General features: G+C 42.2%; 1 protein-coding gene across 1 annotated transcript; it reads right to left on the bottom strand.

The window, feature by feature from the left end:
• Nucleotides 1-5524: 5524 nt before the first annotated feature.
• LOC123440397 (F-box protein At4g18380-like) lies at nt 5525-7451 on the bottom strand. The gene is made up of 2 exons (XM_045116968.1): nt 7063-7451; nt 5525-6756 (listed from the first exon to the last, which is right to left on the bottom strand). Exon 2 carries the CDS (start codon nt 6694-6696, stop codon nt 5632-5634), a length of 1065 nt encoding a protein of 354 aa, XP_044972903.1. The 5' UTR covers nt 6697-6756; nt 7063-7451; the 3' UTR covers nt 5525-5631.
• Nucleotides 7452-19228: the final 11777 nt, after the last annotated feature.

Below are 19228 nucleotides of genomic sequence, written 5' to 3'. Positions count from 1 at the left end.
TCTGGGCACTGCCATAATAGTCATTGGCTTGTTAAACAAATGCAACGCGTTTTGCCATTCTTTCCTTTTAACATAGTACAGATATACACTCATACATTTTGTCATTCTTGCAAACAAAATGCAAGACGTGGAAGCTGATTGTCCCGACTGCTGTGGTGGGCTGGTGCCGACACTATTCCTCAGTGGTGTGGGGGTGCTCGTGTCCTTCTTCTTCTTCTTCTTTTTTTGAAAAAAACTCGTGCTTTATTCATTTGAAATAACCATTACATCGTTCATGAGGATGGGTACAATTTCAGAATTTGGCTCCTCAAACCAATTAGAAATAAACGAAAATTTAACCAATCTAGCAAATTCATGAGCAACTTTATTTGCTTCTCTATTACAATGCTTGAATCAGAAAATAGTAAAATCACAAGCTAAATGAAAACAATCATCAAAAACTGTCGTCGCTGCTCCCGACGATCTTCCTCCTTTCTTCATTGTATCAATCACCTTCATATTGTCCGAGTTAATAATAATACGGTTGCATCCTGTCATTGGTGCCAGAGATAGACTGAATCTTAGGGCCTAGCTTCAACCATCAGGACATTTCGTGTCCTTCTACTTCATTTGGCATGGTTTGCAGCGGTTAGGGGCGAGCCATTAATTAGGCTATGGGCGAAACTCTTGGATTCGAGAACCCCCTCCCCCCTGGAATTATTAAAGAGTATTTCCCTCTTCACAGGCCATGTTCGGTTGAATTGGGGGCGCCAGTGGTGGCTGTTCATGCTTTTTCACAAGTTTGATAGGGTGGTCGTTTGTGAGTCCGGACGAAATCTTTCTGGTCAATGGGGATCAATTTCGACGGCGACGATGCTCTTATGCGCATTTCGCTTTTTGAAGCCTCTCTAGAGAACTTGCTTGTGGCCCTTTGGGTGGAGGTCATGTAAGGTGGTGATTAACTCTTTGGATACACACGGAGGTTGTTTTTTCTCTAGTTTTTGTGTGATTTTTGTCCTAATTTTTCTTATAAAACGGATCACTCTTTGTCTTTTTCTTCCTTTTTTCATCTTAAAGAAATCAAAAAAGCTCTTGTCTTGCATCATCAATAGGTGAATGTTGATTGCACCGACTATACACATTATCTTAATATATGGTCAACATTTTGTCTATACACATTACTTAACATTTCTCAAATATTTGATTAACTTTTTTAAATACAATACTAACATTTCTTGAATACATGTTCAACATTTGAAACATTTTTAGTGCATGATTATCATTTTCAAAATGGTCAACTTTTTTATATACATATTTAGTATTTTTTAAACGCTTGATTAAAAAACTAAAATTCTTGATTTATATTTTTATATACATGATCAAAAAGATTCATCATTTTTTCAATACACGGTCAACATTTTTTCTTGACACATTTAACACTTCCCAATTGCTTGATTAACATTTTTCAAATACTTGATAAGCTTTTTTTTGAAATGTTGGTGGTATGTTGTATTGGGATTTATTTTTTCTCTTGTTGAGTAATTAAATTGAAGAGGGATTTTGTTTTGCAGGGAAATCGAATAGGGATTTGAGGGCATAGCTTTGCCTCGCTTACAGGTAGACCAAGTATCACCTCACCTCGAGAGCTCCCGTAAATGTTTCGTCGGAGCTCACATTTTTTATTACTTTTACTCAATAATTTAAAGGAAATATATTTTACTTACTTTTTTATCAGCGAATGGAAAACTTGCTGGCATTCACATTTCTTCAGAATTTGAATAATGGAGTTACATTAAAAAAATGTTTATATAATGTTAAAAAATGTTGCATAGTTTAACAAAAATGTTTTATACCATTCCAAAAAAAAATTGTGACATTTATAAAATGTCCACACCCTTTCAAAAATAAATGTTGGTGATACTTCAAAAAGCATTTCGATTTATTTGAAACAAAATGTTAGTTATCTCTTAAAAATGTTCACTGTGCATAAAAAAATATATACGTGTGTATATGAAACATGCACAGCATGTATTTTAAAAGTCGACATGTATTGGCAAAAAATAAAAGGAAGCAAGAAGTAGGAAGTTGAAGAAATCTGAATAAAAATACAAAAAATACTTAAGAAAATAGATGAAAACCATGAAAGCTGATTTGAAAAACTCCCAAAAAAACAAATTAAACTTCTCAAACATAACAGAACCAGTCCAATGAAGCTTCCCGAAATCGCAACTGTCAGCTATATGGTACTCGCACACTAACCACATTCAAGAGGCGAGACCAAAGGATCTCTCAGTTCGGGCAAGATATAGCAATGGCAAGGATTTGAGGGGTGCGTATGTATCTCGCTTGTACCTAGCCAGAGTTCCAACTCGCCAACAGAATTTCCTTTGTAGGTGGTCCCACGACACCGCATATTCCTCAAGCACCGATTTTCCTTAACATTAATTGTGTGGTATCTTTATACTAATAATATAATTTGTTTGTTACTTGCACTCTTTTACTTTTTTTTTTGTATTCCCTGTCTTATATACAATAGATTCTTTGAAATAGTGAGTTTTTTTCGAAACATCAATTTTCAAAAAATACTTACCTTTGAAAAATTCATCGTGCATTAAAAAATGTTTATGGAACGTAAATTTTGTTTGTGATGTTTAAATCAAAATGATTTTACATTCCAGGAAAAATGTTTCGGCATTTTTTTTAATGTTTAAAATTTGTTGATGACATATTTGAGGATATTCATGAAAATGTAAACATTTGTTACATAATTTTCAGTGAATTTTCGTTCCTTGCAAAAATATGTTCATCAGATTTATAAAAATCATGCATAAATATGCTAATAATGGAGTATAAAAAATCTTCATGCATTTAAAAAAAATGTTTTTTTACAAAAGAAATTCACGACATTGAAATATTGTCCATAACACTAAAATAATGTCTGCAAAAATGTTCGTTAATGTTTTGAAAAATGTTCGACGTGTGTCAAAAAGATGTTCACCATATTAAAAACAATATATGATACCAGCAGGTTGGTGCGACAATATTTTGCAATACATTTGCAAGATATTTGATTGTATGTAACATGAATATTAACAAGAATAATATGAAAAATAAAACAAAAATATGTATGATTTTTGTTGGTAGTTGTATATTTTAAAATTATTCAATAAATATAAATAGCATAATAGAATGGAAAATGTCATGCATGATTGTATATTTAGGTTGGGCGTTTCTATGCATGGTTGCATGTTGAAGTGAGCATTTGTTGCATGATGAAGTGCCATGCTTGCATGTTGAGAGTAATATGTTAGTGGGGGTTAGCTATTTAGATATATAAGATTCAATGTGCATTTGATAAATGTTCGTCATGTACTCAGATAAATGTTAATCATGTATTCAGAAAATGTTCAGTTTGTACCTACAAAAATTAGCATGTATGCCAAAAATGTTCAATGTATATTTGAAAAGCCAACATGTATTTGTAAATTGAAAAGGAAATAAAAATAAAAATATTAATAAACAGTAAATAAAAATTTAAAAGTCATTTGCACTATTAAAAATTGGTTGAGGATAGCATAGGAAAACCGAAAAGAAGAAAGTATTGAAATCTTCACAAGACCGGATAGAGGGTTCTTAAAACCAGCCCATCAGCACGAACTTTGTAGGCGAGCCGTGCTTCTGTCTTGCACTAACCCAGACATGGACCCTCACAAAAAAAAAACTAACCCAGACAAGGTAATGGCAGGACTTGAGGACCTAAATTTTCCAGGCCCTATTGAGGAGGAGCAATGCTATACCTACATAGCTATCATATGCAAACTAACGTAATAGCTTAGATGCCCTCTTTCAATTGGAGTTAATTAGGGGAGGGGGCCCTACCCAGTTGAAATTGGAGGGGGGGGGGATTAGTTAGAAAAGTTAACTAAAAATACGTAGGATTTTTACGCAAGTGTAGCATATTTTATTAAGGAGGCCTTCTCGTCCTTGTTGGTTTTCTTTTTTAGCGCAGCCCTACTGGTTAAGAGGACTCATAACGGTCAAACTATGAGTGTCTTTCGAACCGCAGTCATGGTCGTTGAACCTTCAAATAGGTTTGAAACGGCTGACATCAAATCTTGTTGTCACATACGCAAGATAAAAAAAATCCTAACCTTGTTCTTAAAGAAGACAACAGAAATCTACCCTAAAATTTTATCAACTAAATCTCGATGGATGAACTCGAGAAGAATTGAAACACGGAAAAGAAACTTGAAGAAGAAGCGCCCCAACCGACTAAGCGAGTGCTGCACCTGCAAGGACAAAAACATCTTTAACCTTAACTACTAGCCAGAATGCAGGCATCAGGGTTAGTCTTTCCACCACTGAGCACAAAGGAGGCAGGCAAAAAGGAAGACAAATCCATAGACTCGTCGATAAATTCTGGGAAGAGAGTTTGCACTAGCCGTCAAGGGCAAGGGAGAAAGCACTTGTGTTAAGATAGTGAACACTATCACGAGGCAAGTCTTATGTGGATGGTTGAGTAGCATTGCTGTTATCAATAAATAATACTCCCTCTGACCAGTTGTACTCCCTTCATTTTTAAATATAAGTATTTTTAAAGATTTCGTTAGAAGACAATATGTGAATGTATATATACATACTTTAGAATATAGACTCACTTATTATGCTCCGTATGTAATTTCACAGTGAATTTTTTTAAAAACTTATATTTAGAAATCATTTTAAAGGATCCACTAGAAAACTACATGTGAATGTATATAGAGGTACTTTAAAATGTAGATTTATTTATTTTGCTTCGTATGTAAATTTCAAGTAAAATCTTTAAAACTACTTATACTTAGAACGGAGGGAGTACTGATTATGTGCATGGATCAGAGGGAGTGTCTGATCACGTGCATGCAGAGCATATGTAAATAATTTTCCGGAAATCTCCATCAATGGAAGAACGGCTTGTGCGAGTAAGAGAGATTGTACCCAAGCGCCACAGACAAAGATAATACGGCAGCACTCTGTCAAACTAGCAAACGCAACAGTTCATATGCAACACTAGTGGTGTGTTTGGTTTGAGAACCAAAAATAATGTGTTTGGTTTAAGAACCAAAAGACATGGCATGTCATGGTCTCGTTTTAAAGAAATAAGTTGGTTTTATTTTTGTGTTTGGTTGAAAATAAAAAACGTCACGGGTTCGTTTCATTCTTGTGTTTGGTTGGAGATATGAAATGAGAAGAATATGACTCAACTCACCCTGTAGGGTTTTTATTTTTCTTTTATCGATATATTATATAAATTTCAGCAACATTTTCATTGTATTTTTGGTTTTAACAATTAGCAGGGGTATTTTCTTTTTTTCTTCTATCAATAAGAGAAGAATAACCAGGTGATTCCTTTGATTTAGTGGAATCGTTTGATGAAGCATATATAGAAAATATTTCTTTTCTTAGGATCGCCCGGTTCCGGTTCCATCCTTAACTAAACACTGGAATGGTGGAATGGGGACAGAATGAACCCGCCTCGTGCCACCATATCCTCGAAGCAAACACACCCTAGAATTGCAAAGCTGCATTTGCCCGAGCAGAAAACAGTTACCCATGAGAAGCATTGCAAATGCAAGATATACATCCACGAACACCTCAAGGCACTGCATCTAGATTCTAGAACCCGTTCATCTCCAGCAGATATGTGCGCCTCTTCATCAGCGCCTTGGCCGCGAACCTGAACGGCCCGTCGAACGCGCCGGAGACAAAAGCTTCAGCCTCCTTCCGGCCAGCGTGGCATCCACCAGCCCCATCGCCGGACGGCTTGATGACGACCAGGGTCGCGCCCTGCAGCCCCAGGCCGCCGGGCAGCTCGAGGTACGGCGCGTACTTGAGCTTCATGCTGCACGCCGGGACCTGCGTCCTGTTGGAGCACGCCGAGGCCGACAGCCGGTTCTCCCTGAACTCCGCGAGCTGCTCCGTCCCCATGCACAGCGTCCCCTGCCCGTCGGCGTCCGCCAACACCAGGCTTCGCAGCGTCGGATGCTCCTTGATGATCGACCGGAGAAGGTAATGCCGCGTGGACGCGGCGATGAGGGAGCTGATGGTCCACACCACGCGGAGCTTCAGCCCGCCGTTGGTGTAGAAGGACTCCGGCATGCTCCCGCCGTCCTCCGTCGCCGGCAGCTCGTGCCCGCCGTTGCGGTCGACCAGGGTGCCGCCGAGGATGACGCAGCTCTGGAGCGTGCTGCCGTACCTGGCCCGCCACTTGAGCAGCACCCCCTCCTCGGTCCCGACGTCGCCCGAGGGGAGCTCAACCCGGAGGTTCCGGACATGGGAGAAGCTCCTCAGCACCTGCACGGGCGAGTGCTGGGCGAGCCGCGGGAACAGCGGCCTGCCGCCCGCGCCGCCCGGGCCGCGCATGCCGTGGAACGGCTTGGCGATGGTGAAGAGCATGAGCTTGAAGAGGTGGGAGAAGATGTGCCGGGGCTTCGGGGACGACAGGTTGAGGGCGTCGTCTGGGTCGCCGTCAACGGCGACGACGCGGTCGATCTTGACGTAGACGTCGTGGACGAGCGGGACCAGCTCGTTGAACCGCCTCGACACGGCGGAGCAGCGGCCCAGCGAGTGCACGTCCTCCAGCTTGTTGAGGATGAGCAGGACGAGCGAGTCCGGCAGGCAGTCCATCCGGTCCGGCTCCGGAGCTGCTGGGTCTGCGTGGATGCGAGCCTTGGGATGCATACTCAGACTCTGGACTGCTATAAACCAACCAGCAATCCGTTGACAGGAGAACCCCTTAAACTGAAACAAAAGAACAGCTACGGTAAGAAGAAGACGAATTTGACGGGGGAGCTGAGCCGGCAGAATTCGTCACACAAACTTGGGGCGCAAAGGGCCTGAGCTGAGCCAGGAAGACACACCCAAAGCTAGAGAAATAACACATCTACAATGCAACTGAATCTTCTCCACAGAAACAGGCGTGCGTGACGAACAAAAAATCCATCCATGGATAGTACAGTACGTGCTACCACTATCGTGCAAAGACTGGAAAACCGAACCGCGGCGGATGATTTTCAAACTAAACCAAGAAGGCTGTGCTGTGCTTACCACGAGGATGGCTACGGGCAGCTTGGCGGCGGCGAAAAAAATGGTCAGAGATGAAACCGGCCGGCCACAAATCCGGCCTTCCGCCGGATCCCAGCTCCGGCGACTCAGGCTCCTCAGGAACACCGAGCGCGAGCTAACAGCTACTCCAGACAGCAACCCCCCAGGCAAGAAGACGGGAGCTTGGATTCGGGCAGCGAGGTCGCGCGGGTGGATTCGGGAAGGGGATGGATGTGCTTTGCTTTGGGGAATTTCTGGTCCCGGGGACGTTTTCTATAGGAGGAGGGAGGCGCGGGCGAGGGGAAGCGTGCCGCTCACCACTGGGTGTGGGTGTGGGTGTGGGTTGGGGAATAGTGCCGTGGAGGAGACTGACTGCCTCGGAGGGAGGGGACGGTGTCGCTGCGGCGCGCGCACGGGCCACCATTTATTATTTAATTGAACGCCGTTTTACGTGGATAGACCCAAGTCGACGCACGGTGACCGGGTCACTCACGCACGCGCCTGCGCCTGCGCCTTTGCTTTTGCCCTGGCCGGCAAGCTAATTTCCCGTTCGCTTTTACTACTACCAGCAAAAAGATTGGGATCCAGGGGTCGGAAACAGAGGACGTGGCCATTTGCTTGCAATGGTGCGTCCGTATACAGACACGTACACTTGTATCTTTTCCCTTTTGGCTTTATGCGATGTGCGCCGAACTTTCTAAGAGCAAGTATAATAAGGTACAATCAGCGGGTTGTAAGGATTAAAATACTATATTTTTGCTGAATTGGATGAGAGAGAAGAGGAGAGAGAATGGAAGCGGGCTCTTCGTGAAGAGCCAGCTCTAGCACGTGCTCCTCGGTGTTTTGTGAAAATGAAAGGTGGGCCATATATGATAAAAGTAGTACTCTTTTATAGCTAACTATAGTACAAGCTAGCTATAAGATAGGCTATAAGATTGCTTATAGCCAGCAGTTGGCTATACTATTAACCATGCTCTAAGAGCAAGTACAATAGATCTGAGTCAGCTGACTATAAGGAATAAATTAATATATTTTTATTTAGTTAAAGGGAAGAGAAGAGGAGAGAGAAGGTAAGCGAGCTCTTAGCTAAAAGCCAGCTCTAGCACGTGCTCCTAGGCATTTTATGAGTATGAAAGGTGGACCATATAATAAAAAAGTAGTACACTTTTGCAATGAACTATTGTACGTGTTGGCTATAAGGTGAGCTATAGATGACATGAAAATGGCTTATAGCCAGCAGCTGGCTATACTATTGTACTTGCTCTAATACTACCCCACAATGGTAATAAACATAGAATAATAACATGTAGAGTATATGTTAGGAGTCTAAGTTACTATCTTCATTGTGAATACTACCTCCGTTATGGTTTAGAAGGCACGGTTAAATTTACATTCATTTTTAAACTAAACAAGGTTTAAGACGCATTGCATTTACTCCTAGCTTCTAATTAGTAAAAAAAGTACTCCGCTGTACAATTTTATATACATGCGTAGTATGAATGCTATTTTTAAATTCATTTGACAGCCAATCAATAACCACCTAGGTTCTAGAAAAAAATTATGCACGCCTTCTAAACCGTGACGGCGAGAGTAGTAACATAAGGCTGCTCATAGTGGAGAGTAACATATAGTAGTATCATGCATATGTTATTATTGTATAATATTACATTCATAGTGCATAGTAACATAAACTAGTATCATAGGTGATCTCATTTATTGACATGCATGACACATAGTAGCATAGGATTTAACATGTTACGGTATCTACCTATGTTACTCTAATCCTCTCTTTCTTCTTTAATTACTTGCCACATCACCATGTTTGCTAGTCCCAAGACTATGTTACCCCCACTATGGCCAGCCTAAGGGTAGTAACATTGAGCCTTTCATTTATTAGCTTATAGACTCATCTTGCCTTGATATGTGTCATGTTACTTAGGCCACTTCCAATGCATTGGTGCTAAGATGAGGTGCTAAGCACATTAAATAGTTTAGCAACTAAAGTTTCCAATGCTAGTTGCTTAGCTTATTGTAGCTAAGCCTCCTTATTTAATGCTTTTCTAACTAAAGTTGTGCATGCATTGATGTATTTTTTATTTAATTGTTTTACCTAGGTTCATGCGCTTAGCATTGTTTCTTCCTAGATCAGCACACTCATATCTCTCCTATTAATTAGCTTGTCACATCAGATTTTTTTGCCTATGTGACAGTCTTAGCATCTGAAGAAGGTGGAGCATTAAGAGTAGCATTATAAGGATAGTAACATGCTAAGTTACTCCCCCCGTCACGGTTTAGAAGACGTGCATGCAAATTCTCTAGGACCTAGGTGGTTATTGATTGGCTGTGAAATGAGTTAAAAAATAACATTCACACTAGGCATGCATATAGAAGTAGTACAACAGAGTACTAATTAGCTGCTAGGAGTAAATGCAACGTGCCTTAATCTTTGTCTATTTTGAAAACGCGCGCAAGTCTAACCGTGCCTTCTAAACCGTGATGGAGGGAGTACTCAATTTCTCTCTCTTTTTATTAATTAGCTGTCACATCATATTTTTTACACTGCCATTATGGATAGTCTAACAAGAACTGGATGTGTCCTTTTTATATACTAGTACTAAAACTTATACACCCACGAATCCAAAACTTACAAAATGGTTCACTTAATTTTCGACCCTCCACCAATGAATATGTAGAGCGATTGACGTTAGATGGGGCACTTGGTTTCCACACGACCCACACGAATACAAGGTGTATAGTAAGGGCATCTACGACCCACCCCTTGTCCTTCCTAGATGGATTAGTGAGCTGCTCGGCTAGTTAAGCTCGTGCTCGTTAAGGCTTGGCTCGTTAAGATTAACAACCAAAACACACTGTTGGCTCGATTCGTCTTAAGCTTGCTAAACTTGCAAGAGCTCATTAATAGATTATGATGTGTTACGGTCTACATAATGAGTGTGTAGATATGATTTTTAAGAAGAAAAATGATGACTACAACAAGAAATGCACTAGTTCGTTGCCTCCTATGTATATTAGGTTGAATAGATGGAGCGATGTGCTATGAAAACTTTGCCACCAAAGATAAAAATATGTGTTGTGAAGTTACTGACGAGCTTAACGAGCTACCCATGAAACTCGTTAACTCATTCATTAAGCTTGTTAAGCTTAACGAGCTGAAATCAATGATCGACTCTCTTCATTAAGAAGTGAGCCACGAGCTCAACGAGCTTGAACTATCGAACGCTCATTAAGCTCGCAAGCTATGAGTTTTTGGTCCAACCCTAGTCCTTCTTAAAAGTTTAAAACATTTTTTCGATCAGTGTTTGGTCAAAAAAAGATGACCGAACTGAAATCCTCGTTTACTTCTTAAATGTTGGGACTGATCGACACCCCTCGAATCCATCACAAATCTGGAGACAATATGAGGGCGCCCGGACATGTGCGTGCAGTGCTTCACGTCAGCTGCAGTGAACAAAGGATCCCACCTGCTGTCACACAGAGACCACATCGCCCACGACCTCGCACACATCCACGTCGGGGCCTGTCGCCCCGCAAGCCGCAGGCCGTTGCCTCCCTCAATGGACACCATGGACGTGCCGGGGCCGGAGCTCATGCACGCGCCGCACTAGGGCTCAGCCTCCCGATGGTCGCGACCACTCCCGACGAACGCTATGGATGCGTCGGGCTGGAGCTCAAGCAGGCGCCGCATTGGGGCTCACCCTCCCGCTAATCGCGACCATCCCGGCGGATGCCATCGATCCGGAGCATGAGCTCGTGCGTCTCACGCGTGTCGTGGCTGTTGTTCCTGATCCAACGAAGCTCACGCACACACCGTGTTGGGCGCCTCATGCAATCACATCGAGGCTAGCGTGTGCGCAACCGCAACATAGTGGCTCACGCGTGCGTGCTGTTCATGTGTGATGGTCGTCGCATGCAGTCATGTCGGGGTTAGCTCGTGCGCAGTCGCCGCGTACTAGCTCACACGTATGTGTGCATCCGCCGCACGCAGTCGTGTGCTGGACGTGCATGGCGTGCATGCTGGTCGTGCTAGCGGTGTGTGCTAGTGTAGGATCGAAAGTATGTCTAGAGGGGAAGACGTGATTAGACTATTTGACCAAATAAAAAACTTTAGCAATTATACCAAGTCAAGCACACTCTACACATGCAAATCTAAGTGTATAACACCGGAAAGTAAAGGCATCAGGGTAGGGACAGGAAGATCAAACATAAAGATGACACGGAGATTTTTGGCGTCGTACCAATAGGTGGTGCTACCATATGTCCACGTCGATGGAGATTTCAACCCACAGAGGGTAACAGATTTGCGAGTCCACGGAGGGCTGCACCCACAAGGGGTCCACGAAGAAGCAACCTTGTCTATACCATCATGGCTTACGTCCACTAAGGACTAGCCTCACTCGAGGTAGATCTTCACGAAGTAGGCGATATCCTTGCCCTTACAAACTTCTTGGTTGATATCCACCCAAAGTCGGAGGCTCCCAAGCGACACCTAAACAATCTAGGAGACATCACTGTCCAAAAGGTAATAGATGTGGTATGGATGATGAAGTCCTTGCTCTTATTCTTCAAAAGATAGTCTCCTTAATACTCAACCACTCTCTCACGAATATTGCTTGGTAGACGAGATTGATTGGGTGGAAAGAAAATTGGGAAGGCTAGAAATCAAGATTCATATGGTTGGAGTGCAAAATCTTTATCTCGACACATGAGTAGATGGTTCTCTCTCAGAAAATGGATGGGGCAAGTGTTGGCTTGTTCTGAGCACTCTCCCTATGAACGAGAGGGATGTGGGTGGGTATATATAGGCATCTCCAAAAATCCAACTGTTACAATATTATTGCCCAACTCGATGGAACTATAGTAAAAAACTCGGTTGCACCGACTAGTGCTCTCCCTATGAATGTAGCAACTTTCGGCGTTTCAATGAGACCGATATATGAAGCTCGGTGAGGACGATTTTGGCTGGCCTAAACAGTTACACAGACTTGGTGGCACCGATTTGTAAAACTCGAAGATCCTGAGTCACTAGATTTCGGTTGCACGGAAATGGGATTTGGTGACTGAGAGGTTAGGGTTTGGCTGTGCATTGTGTCTAAGGAAAAACTCAGTATGGACGATTCAGAATGGGTAGTGGTTCCAAATTTTAGTGTTAGGGTTCTGACAGAATATTTCTTGGGAGAATTCATGAGGGTTTTTGGTGACTAATCTCTAAGCACTTGAGCAACCAGACCATCATAGACACCTCATCCCCGTTTAATTATATTGGCTTTCCTATGGACTCAAATGTGATTTCTCACAAAATGCAAAATGTAGAGTCTTGAAGCTTGTTGTCAATTGATGTTCCAAGCATCTAGGGGATCTCCTCACAATTATTGGCCAATCCATTCATTGAACTTTTCCTGAAACATACCAGCTAGAATCATTAGTCCAATGAAATATATGTTGTTATTAATTACCAAAACCACCTAGGGAAAAGTTGTGTTTTCAGGTAGCCGCCGCGGAGCCGTGCCATAATAGCCGCCGCGCAACCGTGCGTACAGTCGCATGTGCTCTTTGTGTCGTTGTTGTGTGTGTGCGTGCGTGCCTAGCGCAGCGTGCATTTTTCATCATGATTCCTTATTGATGTTTGTGCTATTATTGTCTATTATTCCCTAGTATCATACAATTCTTATGCCTTTTGTCTCTCAATATGCAAGGCACGTCACAAGGAGGGAAATATGTGGAAACTGGAATTCTGGACCGAGAAACCGAGAAAAGACAGAAAAATCAAAAGACTCCAAATGACGTGAAACTTCACGAAGAATTTTTATGGAATTTTTAAGAATTATTTAGGAATTTCTACTTAAGGATTTTCTAAGTGACAAACTACTTGAAGCGGAATAAGTGCTCAGGTGTAAGCATGACATGGGAGTAGCATAGTCGTCATAACAAAATGAAACATACACACACTGTGAGTAGCATGTAAATAGGATAAGCACGTGAAGAACAAGGTGACTGAAGAATTTGGGATGAGGAAATTGAGAAAGTCTTCAGTCAAAGTCGTCAAATAGTAACAATCATTTTCATCAACAAGTATTTGAGGAAATGGAAGAGTTGATAAAATAGAAACAAGAGCTCGATGAAGACAATGGTTTGATGACCCAGTTCCAATTGTTGTGACTGTCGTACGTCTCGTTTGGAGCAACTTGGTATTTAAACCAAAGGACACATAGTCCCATGGCACACAGTCCTTAACGTATTGTCCTTGAGCTGAGGCCACACAGACCTGACCCAACTCTCATGGTAAGTCTTCAGGGTATACTTCCAAACCCTCACAAACTCGGTCACCCAACAATCCACAGTTTCCTCTTGGATGCTCTAGACCATGACGCCTAATCGTGTGGAAGATACACAATCTTCAAAGGCAACAAGCATTGGTTCCACACAGGAACAATCTCTTCATTGATGTTCAATCACTTTGGGTTTTGGGTTTTTCTTCAATGATAATTTTCTCTCAAAGTCCTCGGAGGATGGGTTGCTCTCAAATGACAAGTGTCAAGTTCTCTCTCGGAGCAGCCAACTAGCTAGTGGTTATGGGGGGCGCTATTCATAGCTAGGGTGCAACCCAACATGATATGACATAAATGCCCCTAATTATATGACTATTATGTGGATAAGATTTTGGGGACAACTAGCATGAAGCACTTCAACGGTTGGAATTTTGAACTATGAAAATCCTCATATCTATCATGTTCCTCACTTGTAGGCAATTTGCACCGGCGAAATCCTAACTCCCCAGCTTGAGCAATTTCCTTAGAGACCAGAAGAACTTCATCTCTGTCACTAAAGAATTTGACTGAACTACAAGAAATTTCCAAAGGCCTCACTCGAAAGATTGGTTATGTGTAGGCTTTGAGATGAGCATTACTTGGAAATTTTTTGTTACTATTACCTCGGACCCCTTTAATAGTACGGTGTTCCTATGACTCAATAGAAACGAAATGAACCTACGAAAACAAAAGACTTCACGCTTCATAGTCTTTGCATCAATATCTTCAAAGACACAACAATTTCCTCACTTTCAAAGTGTTTAGGAAAATATCAAAGTCTTTAGTTGAAGATATTCATTTTTAGGGGTCGACATTCCTTGAATATATCAAACTCCTCGGCGAATTATAGAGCCTGTGTACACTCACAAACATATTAGTCCCTTAACCTATAAGTCTTCAATAAACCAAAATTACTAAGGGGTACTAGATGCACTTACAATCTCCCCTTTTTAGTGATTGATGACAAATAGTTTAAATTTTCAACGGGGATAAACATATGAAGTGTAAGTACAAAGTTTGAAATATTTTATTGCAAAATAATAGAGAAACTCCTTGTGAAGATGTGCATATTTGAGCAATTTTCTTTGGACTGCAAATGCACATGGTAGGTTAAAATCATGGAGATCTCCCCTATATCTTGTAATCCATACACACATTTAACATATATCATGAGGAAATAGAAATGCATGCTTAAAAATGGTGTCTGACGAAATTCAACATGTCTACATTAATAAGCTTGAGGAATAAGCATGCAGAAAACAGTTCAAAAGCATGAGACCACCATCGGACTTAAGTTTACAACTCATATGAACAAACACTTCAGAAGAATGAGAGTTGTAAATTAACAAAAAAAACAGCCCATATATAGACCCGCATAGACCCGTTTGAAGACTAACTCAATTTTCTCCCCCTTTGTCATCAAGAGACGAAAAGGGATGAAATTGAGGACTAACGCCCGTGAAGAATATCATCTTGATGGTGGTGGAGGAGCACCGACTAGGTTGTTTGTCGTTGTAGTGCGTGCAACAGTGTCATCGAGGTCCTTAGCTTCATTCATCGAGCGTGATGAAGTAAATGAGCTTGTAACCAGCCGAGGAACTTGAACCTTGTTGAATTTCTTCTTTGGTGGATATGACCAGTCAAAGTCCTCCTAAAATTCCATCTCTGCAAGTTCTTCGGGAGTCTTGTGAAGAGATAGAATGGCCCAAGTGCGATCGAAGATTTCTTGTACTCCCTCCGTCCCAAAATTCTTGTGTTAGATTTGTCTACATATGAATGTATCTAAATACTAAAATGTGACTAGATACATTTAAATCTAGACAAATCTAAGACAAAAAATTTGGGACGGAGGGAGTATATAGTAATGATTCTTCCTCACATAGTTATGTGTAAGAGTCATATCACGAAGAATTGCACCAAATTAACGTTTTAGCAACTTTTGGTTGTGATCGACCTTCTGATGAAGACTAAGAAGAAGCTCATGATCGGCCATCACTCGTGGGGAAAATTATCGAGGATGTTGTGCTGAAGCTTTTGCTGCACAACCTTGAGAAGTTGTCTCGTCATTGGTGGAATATGAAGCAGCTTGACGAAATTGTCCATCCAAAGGGCGTGTTCCTTCATCAATGACAACTTTGTCGTTCTCTTACATTGAGGAAAATGTCTTCTTGATGACTTAAATTTTGTGCAGAAAGCTGAAATGATTCTGAAATTCCGCTTGATAAGGAATTGAGGACCTTGCTATGATGAATTTCATAATCCAAGGGGCATATGGCTTCAATTCAAATGGTGATAAGGCAATGTTCGCCAAAGTCCTCATGAAGAAATCGTGAAGGTTTATGGGAATCGCATGAATGATATTGAACAACAAATTCTTCATGATGCCTACCATGTCCTCTTCTTAAGAATTGTGACCCTTATTTGGACTCAGGGTTTTGGTCAATAAGCGAGACACCCTCCTGGGCACATAGAGGAAATCCTTCACTAAGAAGGTGGTTCTTGGAGCTTGTCCTGGTGCTAAAGGATTCACCAGTATTTGCATCAGATGATTTATAAGTTCATGTTCTTCATAAATGCATATTGCACCCTCCGAGGTAATATCGAGTGGGACAACACGATGCAATTCCATTGCTGGGGCAGTGTAATGCGTGTCTTCAGTCATCTAGTCAAGTATTGATACGTCTCTGTCGTATCTACTTTTCCGAACTCTTTTGCCCTTCTTTTGGACTCTAATTTGCATGATTTGAATGGAACTAACCCGGACTAACACTGTTTTCAGCAGAATTGCCATGGTGTTGTTTTTGCGCAGAAATAAAGTTCTCGGAATGACCTGAAAATTTACGGAGAATTTTTGTGGAATATATGAAAAATACTAGCGCAAGAATCAGCGGAGGAAGTGGAGCTGTGAGCCCACAAGCCCACCAGGCGCGGCCCCCCTGGCCGCGCCTGGCAGGCTTGGGGGGCCCACAACGCTCCACCGCCTCCAAATCCAACTCTATTTAGCCTCTTTCGTGCAGAAAAAAATCAAGGAGAAGAGTTCATCGTGTTTTACGATACGGAGGCGCCACCACCTCCTGTTCTTCCTCTGGAGGGCAGATCTGCAGTCCGTTCTGGGCTCCGGAGAGGGGAGATCGTCGCCATCGTCATCACCAACCTTCCTTCATCGCTAATTCCATGATGCTCTTCACTGTTCGTGAATAATCTCATCGTAGGCTTGCTGGACGGTGATGGGTTGGATGAGATCTATCATGTAATCGAGTTAGTTTTGATGGGGATTGATCCCTAGTATCCACTATGTTCTGAGATTGATGTTGCTACTACTTTGGCATACTTAATGCTTGTCACTAGGGCCCGAGTGCCATGATTTCAGATCTGAACCTATTATGTCGTCGCCAATATATGTGTGTTCTTGATCCTATCTTGCAAGTTGTAGTCACCTACTATGTGTTATGACCCGGCAACCCGGAGTGACAATAGCCGGAACCACTCCCGGAGATGACCATAGTATGAGGAGTTCATGTATTCACCAAGTGTTAATGCGTTGGTCCGGTTCTTTATTAAAAGGAGAACCTTAATATCCCGTAGTTTCCATTAGGACCCTGCTGCCACGGGAGGGATGGACAATTTTCCCTAAGCACGTATGACTACATACGGAATACATGCCTACATTACATTGACGAATTGGAGCTAGTTACTTATCTCTCCGTGTTATAACTATTACATGATGAATAACATCCGGCATAATCATCCATCACCGATCCAATGCCTACGAGTCTTTTCCTACTGGTCCTTGCTACGTTACATTGCTGCTACTGCTGTCACTGCTGCTATTGTTACTCTGTTGCTACTGCTGTTACTTTGCTGCTACTGCTGTCACTTTGCTGCTACTGGTTACTGTTGCTACTGTTTCTATCATACTACCTTGCTACTGATACTTTGCTGCAGATACTAAATCTTTCAGGTCTGGTTGAATTGACAACTCAACTGCTAATACTTGAGAATATTCTTTGGCTTCCCCTTGAGTCGAATCAATAAATTTGGGTTGAATACTCTACCCTTGAAAACTGTTGCGATCCCCTATACTTGTGGGTTATCACGACCTTTTTTTGGTGCCGTTGCCGGGGAAGCCAAAGTCAAGAATAGTCTCCCGTCAACGTGCCTTTTTTCTGGCGCCGTTGCCGGGGAAGCACAACTATATTCTCTGAGTCACTTGGGATTTACGTCTGTTGGTCACTATGAGGAATCCGATAGATCCAAGAACTAAAGTCTTGCCCTCCACTACGAGGACAGGTAAGGAACTGCCATCTAGCTCTGCCCTTGATTCACCTTTAGTTATGAGTAAGTTTGCGACACCGCCTCCTGCTAGAAATCTTGATATGTCGCCTGTGCTTGATGATGCTACTTCTGCTGCCCATGATGCTTATGATGATGCTATGCTTGATACTGCTTTGCCACTAGGTGCATTCCTTGATGCACAAATTGCTAGAGTTGCTGCTAGATGTGATGATACTTCTGAAACTGCTGATACTATTGAAGTAAAACCTGCTATTTTGCCTGCTAGAACTAGCTCTCCTAGACATGATTTGCCTGATATGCCTGAGTGTTATGTTATGGAGGGAGAGATAGCTGAGGACTTTCTTGCTTGTAAGGATAACTATGATGTTGAGAAATTACTGCTCAAGTGGAAAGAAAAATCTTTGAACGCTGGGATGAAATACGAGCCGAAGTTTGCTACCTCGCCTATCTTTGTGACCGGTAAGGATTATGAATTCTCTGTCGACCCTGAGTTAATCACTCTGGTCGAATCTGATCCTTTTCACGGTTATGAGTCTGAAACAGTTGTAGCCCATCTTACCAAACTGCACGATATAGCCACCCTATTCACTAGTGAGGAAAAGATCCGCCACTACTATATCCTCAAGCTGTTTCCTTTCTCGCTAAAGGATGATGCTAAGACTTGGTTCACTTGTCTTGCTCCTGGTTGTGTGCATAGCCCCCAGGATATGGTCTACTACTTCTCTGAAAAATATTTCCCTGCCCATAAGAAGCAAGCTGCCTTACAGGAAATATACAACTTTGCTCAAGCTGAAGAAGAGAGTCTCCCACAAGCTTGGGGGAGGCTCGTCCAGCTACTGAATGCTTTGCCTGATCACCCTCTTGAGAAGAATGAAATACTTGATATCTTCTATAATGGACTTACCGATGCTTCCAGAGACCACCTAAATAGTTGTGTCGGTTGTGTTTTTAGGGAACGAACTATAGAACAAGCTGAGATCCTATTGAATAACATCTTGTGCAATGAGAATGCTTGGACTATTCCCGAACCACCTCCTAAGCCAACTCCGAAGAAAAGAGGTATTCTATTCCTCAGTCCTGAAGATATGTGATACGTCTCCGTCGTATCTAATTTTTTGAACTCTTTTGCCCTAGTTTTGGACTCTAATTTGCATGATTTGAATGGAACTAGCCCGCACTAACGTTGTTTTCAGCAGAATTGCCATGGTGTTGTTTTTGTGCAGAAATAAAAGTTCTCGGAATGACCTAAAAATTTACGGAGAATTTTTCTCGAATTTATGAAAAATACTGGCGCAAGAATCAGCGGAGGAAGTGGAGCTGGGAGCCCACAAGCCCACAAGGCGCGCCCCCTAGCCGCGCATGGCACGCTTGTGGGGCCCACAAAGCTCCACCGCCTCCAAATCCAGTTCTATTTAGTCTGTTTTGTCCGGAAAAAAATCAAGGTGAAGAGTTCATCGCGTTTTATGATACGGAGGCGCCGCCACCTCGTGTTCTTCACCTGGAGGGCAGATCTGGAGTCCGTTCTGGGCTCCGGAGAGGGGAGATCG

This window comes from Hordeum vulgare, chromosome 3H (assembly GCF_904849725.1).
Source record: "Hordeum vulgare subsp. vulgare chromosome 3H, MorexV3_pseudomolecules_assembly, whole genome shotgun sequence".
In the NCBI taxonomy this organism is placed as follows: domain Eukaryota; kingdom Viridiplantae; phylum Streptophyta; class Magnoliopsida; order Poales; family Poaceae; genus Hordeum; species Hordeum vulgare.
This window is presented reverse-complemented; position numbering and strand designations above follow the sequence as displayed.

Bases quoted from the DNA above. Each gene is read 5' to 3' on its own strand.
- LOC123440397 (XM_045116968.1), bottom strand. From the start codon at position 6,696: ATGCATCCCAAGGCTCGCATCCACGCAGACCCAGCAGCTCCGGAGCCG.